The 12151-nt window shown below is 45.7% G+C and overlaps 2 protein-coding genes across 9 annotated transcripts in view; both read right to left on the bottom strand.

Annotated features, from left to right (window-relative positions):
• RHBDL3 (rhomboid like 3) overlaps positions 1 to 12151 on the bottom strand; it is a 121418-nt gene that overhangs the window by 37621 nt on the left and 71646 nt on the right. The window lies entirely within an intron of this gene.
• Positions 3815 to 4048, bottom strand: LOC117040779 (40S ribosomal protein S28-like). The gene has a single exon (XM_033138767.1). It carries the CDS (start codon positions 4028 to 4030, stop codon positions 3821 to 3823), a length of 210 nt encoding a protein of 69 aa, XP_032994658.1. The 5' UTR covers positions 4031 to 4048; the 3' UTR covers positions 3815 to 3820.

Raw genomic sequence — 12151 nt, 5'->3', positions numbered from 1 at the left:
CTCAGGAATGAGTAGAACATGGAACGTGAGTGCATATCGTAAAGCTTCTAATCTCAAAACTGCATAACCTCCGCAGAGCCTCTTTCCTCATTACCTCTGGTTAAGTACCTCTGGTTAAGTACTTAATTCATTTCGGAGGTCCGTTCTTAACCTGAAACTGTTCTTAACCTGAAGCACCACTTTAGCTAATGGGACCTCCCGCTGCTGCTGCACTGCCGCCACCCGATTTCTGTTCCCATCCTGAAGCAAAGTTTTTGACCTGAAGTGTTATTTCTGGGTTGGCGGAGTTTGTAACCTGAAGCGTATGTAACCCGAGGTACCACTGTACAGATATTTTAGGTGCCACGTATTCAGAAATGTGACAACCAGGTTATTTGAAAACACATATATCACACACAGGTCTATTTGTCAGAAGCCGAGGTTGGCTGCAGGCAGCACCCTGCCAAACCTGTAATTGGTAATGTGTGGAAAGACCTTACAAACGCCAGGCAACATCGGCTTACTATCACTGCCTATAAAGTATCATCTGTTCTCTGCTACACCCATATGGACACAATTCGCTTCTTTGATTTCTGCAGCGGCATAGTATTATTCTTTACGAATCAAGTATGCAACCTCAAACTGAAAGAACAGAGATTCCATTGTAGGCTGGCATGTTCAATAGTTCAGGTCCAAAATACAAGGAGGGGCCACCCTGCTCTCTCTCCCCCCCTGCAGTTGATCTGTGGCTTCTTTAATAAGCAGGTTATTAAAGCTGGAGGCAGAAGTACAAAAGGGGGGGGGGAGAGCGAACAGGAGAAAATATATTCAGAGTCATTAAAGACTTGTTCTCTCCGAAGTGGTTTATTGGAATATTCAGCAAGCAGAGAAAATAAGCAGACTTGGGTTATTTGCTAATGACACATGATGCACTCTCCCAAAGCACATTCATGCCTGACCTGAAGAAGATACCTGTACTTATAAATCAGGGGTGTGGAACCTGGTTGCCATCCAAATGTTGGTGGACTGCAGCTTCCACCATCCATTCACCACTGGACACACTGGCTGGGGTTGACTGAGAGTTAGAACTCGACAATATCTGGAGGGCAACAAGTTCCTGGTAGAAATGCCATGTGACCGCTACAATATGCACGTCCACCAGAGTTAAATGTGCTTACTAGGTGGTTCTTAACTCGTCAATGATGGAATGATCATTGACACAAGCGACTTCTTAGCCAAATGGCTTTGACTTGCAAGGGCCTTTAAACTGCAATGCGAGAACGAGTCCTATGATATGGACTAGGGAGAGGAAGCGATATTCAGGCAAGCCAGGTTCTGAAAATGTCGTTAGTAGTATTTATACCTATGAATAGGACTGTCGGCCTAAACAAGGATTCATAAATGTTAACATTGTTTTCATTATTATTTACTTATTAAATCTGTATGCCGCCCTATACCCATAGATCTCAGGGTGGTTCAGAAATGTTGGCTGGGTTTGATAGCTAACCATTGATTTTAGTAGCCACAGAGGCTTAGCTTTGCCATCACCTGTTTTAAAGAGGTGAGGTAGCACTGTCCTTTTGTTCCTTTTTCCCAGAGGTTTGATTTTTTTATTTTAAAAAAAAAAATCACATGGGAAGATCAACAGTTCTCTGTAGATGAGTGTGTTCGCAGCAACCCTTTCCCTTCAACAAATGACATATGGATGCAATGCAAACACGCAATACAGCCAGGAAAAGATGCTAAAGGCTGGGCCTTAATTAGACGTGGCCTCCAAAAGCTTGGGAAGACACTTCAGTCTCTAATGGGTGGTGAGAGCTCATGAGAGCTGTACCCTTCCACACCTTAAGGGGAGGGAATTCCACAACAGGGGTGTCACAAAAGAGAAGGTCCTACTCTGGGTTCCCACATGACAGGCAAGGTTCATCAGTGGGGCCATAAGCAAAGCCCCCCCCTTCCCACTGCCAATCACAGGCTCATAATGTAATTCATAAAAAATTACATTTCTTGTTACATTTGCAAAGCTATGCTCTGCAATCCTAAGATGGTGTGATGCTTAAAGCACCGTACGCCCTAGGAATCTCATTTGCTTAAAATAAATAAATAAGATATTGCAGATGAAGGCTGTGCTCCACAACCAATATGAGTCCAGATTTCATATTCAGAAAGGAGTTTTTAATAATAAAAAAGTTTTCCATACATATATAATTAAAATTTCTATTCTAACTGACATTTCACTTATCAGAGTTCCAGCTTTCTAAGTGATTTGAAACAGCAGAGCAATCATGATGGAGGATGAAAATTTCATTGCCAAGTTCCACTTTAATAAGCATAATGATGAGTTGCCAGACTATTTCGCTTGAGAGGACACCCTGCATGAACCCCACTTCAGGTAGTCTGGAGCTGATAAGGAACTTCAGATGGCAACTCAAAGGTCTAGTGAGACTCTTGCCCTGTCAAGAAATAGCTTGTTCCCTGTAATGTTACTCATGTTCTTCATGTTAGAAATGGCATACTACACTCATACCTCATCGGCAGAGTGCATGCTTTGCATTCAAAACGTCCCAGGTTCAGTCCTTAACCTCTGTAGGGTTGGTTCAGACTCCTGACTGAAACCCCAAAGAGCAGTTGCCTTTGTAGAGTAGACAATGTGGAGCTAGAGGGGCCGATAGTCTCTACTGGTACAAAGTAGCTGCCTGGGTTCTAGATGGGACCAATGGGAATCATGATGACAATAAAATGTTTTACCTGCCTTCATGTAAAGGTAGGGTGTCAGGGACTGGCAGAGCCCCAAAGGCTGTACGATGGAGGGAGGGGACCAGGAGAGCCACCAAGGAGAAGCCAGGGCAGTCCAAGATGGGAGGGAGAGGTGCAGGATGTGGTAGAGGAAGAAGGGATGGTTCAGGTGTGGGGCAGTGGATTCAGTAGATTTCCCACCTTCTCCCCACGACACTGGAGAATGTCTAGAACCTAGAGTCACTGCAGGTTAACCTGGCCAAAGCCTTTCCCCCGCTTGATGCTGTTTTTATCTCTCCGGTGCAACTCAACACTTCTCCCAACCCACAGCAAAGGAAGTGCTCAGACACATTCATGGAACCATTAACTTAAAAGTGCCCTGACACATCTATACCTCCACTCCAGGCAACTATAATTAGTACACGGAACAGCTACCAGTAAGTGAGACTGCTCAAGCGCTCACATGCTTAAAATTAAGTACTTTCTTGGACTTCTGCCAAAGTGTTCCTTCCCCTTGCCAAGAACATGCTCACCTCGAAAAACAAGATTCTTCCATCCTTTCAGAACCTTAGTTTTCAATATTTATTCCAACATTTAATCCCAGAAGAGAATGCAGAAGACTCTGAGTGCCTTCCTAGATTTTATTTTATTAGAGAAAGAGAGAGTGCAATATACCAGGCTTGCGGGTGGTAGAGAATTGTGGCCAGCGTCTGGGAGAGGAACAGGTAGGGAAACGAGGACATACAGATCATGCTGAAATGGTCGAAAGTCAAGCCAGGAGATCGCCAATTGAGCACATCGGTCAGTGCTGGTCTATGGGTCAAGCAATAAACTGATATGAGAAGTCTAATATGATACACACTCCAAGTGTCCCTATTTTCCAGGGACAGTCTCGTATTTACAGAAGCCATGCTGGTTTCTGATTTGATCCCTGAATGTCCCACTGTTCCTTAGGACCAGTTACAGGTAGGTAGCCATGTTGGTCTGCCATAGTAAAAATAAAATAAAAAAATACCTTCCAGTAGCACCTCAGAGACCAACTAAGTTTGTTCTTGGTATGAGCTTTCGTGTGCATGCACACTTCTTCAGATACATTGGCTACAGCTCAGTGCAACCGCCGGGCCTTGCGTTCAGACTCCAACAGCGTGAGCACATCCCCTTCCCGGACTGGGCCTTTCACGTTGCAGATAATTGAACGGCTTGTGTCATCCATGAATTCCACATGGAGCTGGGTGCACTGCCCCTGCGAGCCTGTCCGGCCCAGCACTTTGATGACTCTAGCCAGCTTGATGGGTTGCACGCGGCTCGTGTCCATGGCGGAGGCGAAGTCAGGCGGCAGAAAGACATTAGGACGTCCCTATTTTCATCAGGGAAATGTTGGAGGGTGTGGAGTTATGTGAACCCCGATTCAAGGAGATAACCTTTAGAGGACCTCTATATAGGGAAGTTTTTTAAAAAATGTTTAATTAGGTTTTCATATACAGTATGTTGGAAGCTGCCCAAAGTGGCTGGGGCAACCCTGTCAGATACATGGAGTATAAATTATTTTTGTATTATTATTCTGGAACACGATGTCCCAATTTTCATTGGGGAAATGTTGGAGGGTATGCTGTACACACACATAGTCAAAGAACAAGCCCAGAGGTCAGGAGCGGGGAGCTGCCATCGTTTTGACACGCTGTCCTGTTTTCTTTGGTCCTCTTATTACTGTTTCCATGAAGAAGCTGGCAAATACACTGCCAGGCTCTTTCCTAGGGAACAAACCAGATCTGCAGAGTGCTGCCTTTCAGGCCTCTCCTGTGGCTCTCTGGGAAAGTCAGCGGGCTCAACTACAGAAGCCAGAGCCTAAGTGACACAGGCAATATCTGGAGCCACCTCACCCACAACGCCTCCCTCTAAGGAAGGACCCCTTCCTCAGAGTAACTTGTGGTTGGCCTCAAGAGGTCTCCTGGAGCATCACCACCTGCTTCTCTCTTACAGTGGTGGCACTTTGTGGCAGGTGGGCACCACCACTGTAGCAAAAGGTAAAGGACCCCCTGAACGGTTAGGTCCAGTCAAAGTTGACAACGGGGTTGCGGCGCTCATCTCGCTTTCAGGCCAAGGGAGCCAGTGTTTGTTAACAGAAAGCTTTCCGGGTCATGTGGCCAGCATGACTAAACCGCTTCTGGCACAATGGGACACCGTGATGGAAAGCAGAGCGCACGGAAACTCCTTTGACCTTCCCGCCGCAGCAGTACCTATTTATCTACTTGCACTGGTGTGCTTTCAAACTGCTAGGTTGGGAGGAGCTGAGACAGAGCAACGGGAGCTCACTCCGTCGCGGGGATTCAAACCTACAACCTTCTGATCGGCAAGCCCAAAAGGCTCAGTGGTTTAGACCACTGCAGCAGCAGCATTAGCTGCAACAAGCAGGCATTTGGTGCATTCATAGTACCATGATGGGAGGAGGAAGTCCAACGGATGGCAGACAGGATGTGCCATCTGCCACATGCTCTGCCCTGCTACCTGAGGTAGTGCCTCACTCTGCCTCATTATAGGGCCAGCCATGTTACAGCCCCCAACTCTCTTTCATTAAGGACCTGCTGCCCCCTTTTATTCTTTCCAGCATGTTTGGACAAATACTCATTGACTGCATTGCAAGATTTAATTGATTCTTCTCCGCAGGCCACCAGGGAATTGAAAGAGTAACACCAACACAGAGAAGCTTTATAGCAAAGCACTGGGAGATATGATTTATATCCTTTTTATGTCTGCACTACAAAAGCATTCCTAGGCACCATTAAAAAATAAAATAAAAAATAAAAAGCCAGGTCTAAATTTACATCCTCCCCATCCTTTCCTCTTTGCCATTAAAACTACAGAGAGGACATGGCACGTAACTCCTTAAAAACTCTTCCCACAAAAAGATAATAAAACTGTCCTGGCAATATTTAATCTGCAAAATGAAAGCGGAAAAAGAGACAAAATGTTTGCTTCTCTTTATCCATCATGGTGGCTTTTTTCTTTTCTTTTTACCAGCTCAGAGGCTTCCTCCCCCTTCCTTCAAGCCAAGCTGGAACAGTGATATTAATAAGTGCCACACAACGGACACTCCATCAGCGGAGAATAAAAATGTGACCCCTCTACTCGGCTTTTACAGTGGAAGGCTGAATAATCTGTAGCTCTGGGAGACTTGAGTTTTATAGGGATGAGTAGTGCATTGCACTGTTAATACAATCCAGTGATTTCCCAAGGAGCAGAGAAAAACAGTGAGGTAATAACAAAGACTATAAGCACAACAAATTGTGCTCACGGCTAATTATGCTTCCCCCCCACCATGCTTGCTCTTTCTGATTTTAGGCATGTCTCCTAACCTGGTTCTGCAAGGCAGCTCAGGCTAGAAACTAAAGCTAGGTTGCAAGGCATGCGATGATTTGTTAGACTGAAATATACTCGGAGTCAAGTGTGAATTTCATGCTCATAGTAGTGAGGAATGCAGTTCCCCCAAAACGTCTGCTTTATATACACTACGTACACAATGGGCCCCACGTGATCGGTTAATTCCGGGATACTCTTGTATGCCAATTGGGTTGTGGATTCACTTCCACCTGGAGCTGGATTGGGTGGCTCCTGCGGACCAATCAGACTGCTGCATTCTGGATCCTATTGTTCTAGGACCAATCAGATTGCTGCATTTTGGATCCTATTCAACTCAGCACATAACACAGACATACCCAGATCCACCTAACACCATAAGTGTGTGACCACTACTAGCACAGCTCCCTGCACCAGGGATGGGATTGCACTCATTGACTAGATGCACATTTCGTCTCAAATGCTTGTTTGCTTCCTCGACAAGTCATAACACTGGCAGACCCACCTCTTGCGGATTCTGGCACTGATGTGGTGGTTCAGCACGACATTCCCAACTCAACAATTCAGCTCCTACTGATCCTGCCTAAGATCCATCAATTTTTGCATCTTTCCAGTGCTAGGCTACCACGTGGCTCTGCAATACAGGCATGTAGTAAAACAGTCACATAACATATGCTCCACTCTGCACAGGCATACTGGACGTAGCCAACCAATTCTCATTTTGAACACACCTACTGGGTAGTTTGTTTGAGCTGGCCTTTTGCAAAGGGGCTATGCTGCCACTAGAGCAGGGGTAGGCAACCTAAGGTCCGTGGGCCGGATGCGGCCCAATCGCCTTCTCAATCCGGCCCACGGATGGTCCGGGAATCAGCATGTTTTTACATGAGTAGAATGTGTCCTTTTATTTAAAATGCATCTCTGGGTTATTTGTGGGGCACAGGAATTCGTTCACCCCCCCAAAAAAAAATATATAGTCCGGCCCACCACATGGTCTGAGGGACAGTGGACCGGCCCGTGGCTGGAAAAGGTTGCTGACCCTTGCATTAGAGTCATCTGCACCTGGGTCACGACCCATCTCCTCTTAAGGCAAAAGAAGTTCAGCTTGGAAAAAAGGCCCTTTTCACAGACCAAAATGACACAACCTTTTCATAAAACCAATAATCATGCGAGCTTTCATTTGCCACATTGCCAGCAGCAGGGTGGAGGCGGCAGTTATCGCAGATTACCTTGGGGAAAGCAAAACAGGCTGCTTTTCACTGAGGCAAGTGACCAAGAAAGGGCTTTTGTCCATGAAACAACAGCCATCAACATATGACCTCAATATGCAGAAGGGAAAAGGTTAATGGGTTTCCTCAAACAAGTTTGCTGTAAGGAATGAAGCTTGAAAGCCAAGACTGAAAACCACAGGAAAACAGTGTGTCTCTTTGGCCACACGGATATTTTTTTTGGCGGGGGGGGGGGGGGCGGTTGCCTGCACAGTGGGATGTTCTTCACTGCATGTGAGGGAGAAATAGAAGCCAAACCACCCTGCTTCCCTTGATGGTGTTTTCATCCCTACACGAGAGATGCAACCCAGGCAGCTTCTCCCTGCACAGCTTCTCCCTGCAGCCTTCGTTTTCTTGAATGTAAGAAGTCCACCATCCTGTTCTCCTAGTGGCCAAACAAATGCCCATGGGAAGCATGCAATGAGTGCAACAGCACTTCCTCTGTAGAGGGTAAGGGGTAGAATCACAGAATCATAGAGTTGGAAGGGACCCTGACAGTCATAGAATAATAATAATAATAATAATAATAATAATAATAATAATAATAATTTTTTACTAATTACACCCCAGCCACTCTGGGTGGCTCCCAGCAGAATATTATTAATAAAATATAATAATAATAATAATAATAATAATAATAATAATAATAATAATAATAATACTAGTAGCTAAAACATCAAATGTTAAAAACTTCCCTAAACAGGGCTGCCTTCAGGTGTCTTCTAAAAGTCAGATAGTTGTTTATTTCCTTGATATCTGGTGGGAGGGCATTCCAAAGGGCAGGTGCCACTACTGAGAAGGCCCTCTGCCTGGTTCTCTGTAACCTCACTTCTCACAGTGAGGGAACTACCAGAAGGCCCTCGGAGCTGGACCTCAGTGTCCGGGCTGATCAATGGGGGTGGAGACGCTCCTTCAGGTATACCAGGCCAAGGCTGTTTAGGGCTTCAAAGGTTTGAATTGTGCTCAGAAATGTACTGGAAGCCAATGTAGGTTTTTCTGGACTGGTGTTATATGGTCTCAGCGGCCGCTCCCAGTCACCAGTCTAGTTGCTGCATTCTGGATTAGTTGTAGTTTCTGGGTCACCTGCAAAGGTAGCCCTACGTAGGGCACATTGCAGTAGTCCAAGAGGGAGATAACCCGAGCATGCACCACTCTGCCAAGACAGTCTGCGGGCAGATAGGGTCTCAGCCTGCGTACCAGATGGAGCTGGTAGACAGCTACCCTAGTCCAACCTCCTGCAATGCAGGAATCCTGCCCACAGCCATCCTTGATTGGGCTTGAACCACCAACCTTCTGGTTAACAGCCAGACATACTGACCCATTGTGCCACCTGATGGTAGGTTGTACTGATGCCTGCCATTCATTTTATGAAGGTGATTTGATTATAGCTACATAACGTGGGGGAGGGGGTTAATTGTTTATTATTTTGCTTGTCTAAAACTTAGATTCCTCCTACCCACTCCCCGCTGTGATATGATTTCATCTTGGAGAAAGTGAGACCCTGGGTTGCAAGAATCTGGTTTACATTAGACAATATGTGAGGCTTCAAGAAATACTGCATCAACTCTGTTACAGCCAAATATTTGTTTTGGAACAGAGAGCATTTTGGTGGGTAATCATGTTGAGGGTTGTTTCTAGAAGTCTGTCCAACATTTGCAAAGTATCAAAATACCTGTTCCCTTCCATGGAGGGGGGGGGGAAGAGATTTTTCTCCCTCTAGCCTCTGTTTCTAAGCATTTCTGCCCTATCGAGTTCATTTGCACACCAGGAGTAATGTTTAAATTGTCTCATCTCCACTTCATCCCATCTGCTCCCAAGGAAATGCAAGTTCTATAATCAGAATAAAATTATGCAAACACAAAACTTGTGTTATCGGCACAGTTTTTCCGGGGGAAGTTCATGCTGCTCATTTCACTTTGAGCCTAATTGCCTGAGTTTTGCAGAATTTGAGACGTTATTTCAAAGATGTGGGGGTAGCGACAGCGGCAGGTAAAGAATGAAAACAAGTTTTGCAGCGAAGGGCTCTGTATGGATCTAGAGCAAAGGGAGCCATCCTAGAGCAAGGTTGGCTCCTTTTCAAAGGATGGACAACCTGTGCACTTAAAGGTGGCATGAGAGGCAGAAATCAACTGGTGAGGTTTTTATTTGCAGGAATAGGAAGGTTTTCCACCTGTTGAATTTTGCCTCCAGTGCAGTTGTGAAAGGCACAGAACGGAAGTGGCACAAAAAATGATGAGATGCAGCAGTAGGATTTTGCTAGCACAAAGGTGGAAACAAGAAGAATTACCAACGAAAGAAGAATGGACAGTGAAACTGATGGAATATGCAGAACTGGATAAAATGACGGGAAGAATCCGGGAACAGCGGTACCAGAAATTCTTCAAAGACTGGTTTAAGTTTACGAACTATTTGAAAGACAATTTGCAATTGAATACGCTAATAGGACTTCAATAAGTTTTGTAGTTAATGTGTAGAAATATTATTGTAAGTATGGTAGTTAGAGTATGCATGAGATTTATGATAATGTAAGCAATGGTAGATTAAAGAAGTATAATACTAAGATATAATTCTGAAAGCCATGTGGAAGGTCTGAGGGAAGTCACGGCTATGTTAGCCAAAACTGGAAAATGTATGTGAATGTATGTTTGATTTTCTTGTTGTAGTATAGTATAAAATAATAAAAAATCATTTATTAAAAGAAAGAACTCCACATTGGAAAAAAAAGAGATGCAGCAGTAGCATCCTCCATTTGCCCAGCACTCTTCCTCTGGGCAGTGGTATGAATCGGGCCTTGAAGAAGAGGGCAAGCAAATGGGCAGTGGTTGGTAGTGGCCAGGAGCAGAAGGACCTAGCCCCTCCTCAAAAAACAAAACAAAACCTCTGGAGCATTGAGAAGCATCAACTTGAACCCTGATTCCTGAACAATTACTGTAAGTCCTCCCATCAAGTTTTCAAATGTTGCTGTGGGCCCTCTGCACCTGATGGTGGCAGTGGCAAGCTACTGGAACGCTGAACTGTTGCTTCTTTGGGCAGAATCCCGCTTTAGATAAGCAGACATCAGCTGATGCAATGGGACTTCAGCTTCCTCCTGTCTCTCCTCAACCTGTGAAATGTACTCTAGACTACAATTCCCACCATCCCTGACCACTGGTCCTGCTAGCTAGAAATTATGGGAGTTGTAGTCCAAAAACAGCAGGAGACCCAAGTTTGGGAAACCCTGTCCTAGAAGGTCCTTTAACCCCACCTCACTCCAGAGCAGATTTTGAGGGTGCTCAGAAGGCTGAAGATGGGAAGGTAAAGATGAAGGGAGTGTCATAACTCGGTGGTAGGGCATCTGCTTTGCATGTAGAAGGTCCCAGGTTTAAACCCCATGAGGGGCTGAGGAAGGCTCCAGTCTGAAATCTTCAAGCACCATTGCCTGTGTACACAAATGGTGTAGATGGTCTGACGGTCTGGCTCAGTGTAAGGCAGCTTCCCTCTGTTCGTGTGTTCATTGGACGCAACTCAAAATTATGTGCTGAAGCAAGTCTGTGGTCCAGGGGTCCTATGAACCATCAAGAAGCTGGTAGATTCACCTCTTTGTCTATAAACTCCAGTGCTTCTTAGATGAAAAATGTGACTTTTGGAAAGCAACGCAGAAAGGAAATGCAAGATTTCTCAGGAATCGCACACAACAGAGGTGTCAGATTATGTACCAGATAAACTACATCTTGTGAAGCTCTTCTGCATGTGCATGAAATCACCGCACGTCTTGCAATCTAATTGATCTAATCTTAAAAGGTAAAGGTTAAAGGGACCCCTGACCATCAGGTCCAGTCGTGTCCGACTCTGGGGCTGCGGCGCTCATCTCGCTCTATAGGCCGAGGGAGCCAGCGTTTGTCCGCAGACAGCTTCCGGGTCATGTGGCCAGCATGACAAAGCCGCTTCTGGCGAACCAGAGCAGCGTACAGAAACGCCGTTTACCATCCCGCTGGAGCGGTCCCTATTTATCTACTTGCACTCTGACGTGCTTTCGAACTGCTAGGTGGGCAGGAGCTGGGACCGAGCAACAGGAGCTCACCCCATGGCAGGGATTCGAACCACCAACCTTCTGATCAGCAAGTCCTAGACTCTGCGGTTTAACCCACAGCGCCACCTGGGTCTAATCTTACCTATCTCCTATATTGCGAGGGTGGGGGATTACACATGAGAATATTCTCAAGTTACAACCCTGAAGTATCAAGAGGCAAATAGATGGATCAAGGTAACGCAAGAGCAAGCCCCTGATAATAAGGACCTCATTGTCCTCTCTAACCCTGCTTTGCACCTGCCTCTCACCTAAGTCACATATTGGAAGCCAGGCAAGCAGGTGGCTCTCAGCACAGCAGCAGCTGCCTCCTCCTTTTCCCCTGTTGACACGTCTGAAGCGCAGCATCCAAGTTGTTGTCACATGTAACAAGCCTGCCCTTTGTTTTTCGAGAGGGGAGACATGCTTGACCTGGAAGCAGAGACTCCGTCTCTACAGGGGATCCCACCGCCCTGCTGCTCGAGCTTTGTTGCGCTTGCAAGACGCTGTGTGAAAAAGGGACCTGAGCAGGCCACGGATGCCAAAGGCAAGTTATGGCCCCCAACAAGGATCCCAGTGAATAATGCCTCTTGCTGTAATTAGGCTCCAGCTCATCTCATCATCACCAATGGTAGCAAAGTTTAGTTAAACAGCTTTGTGCTTTATCTCTGCCTGCAGCTGTTGCCGTTTGCTTACGATGGGCTGCTATCATGTGCATTTTTTCCAACAGTCTTTTTTTGTGGTAGAGAAAGAAAGAAAGAAAGAAAGAAAG

This window comes from Lacerta agilis, chromosome 2 (assembly GCF_009819535.1).
Source record: "Lacerta agilis isolate rLacAgi1 chromosome 2, rLacAgi1.pri, whole genome shotgun sequence".
Classification (NCBI taxonomy): Eukaryota; Metazoa; Chordata; class Lepidosauria; order Squamata; family Lacertidae; genus Lacerta; species Lacerta agilis.
The sequence above is the reverse complement of the archived record's forward strand: the minus strand, read 5'-3'. Positions and strand labels throughout refer to the sequence as shown.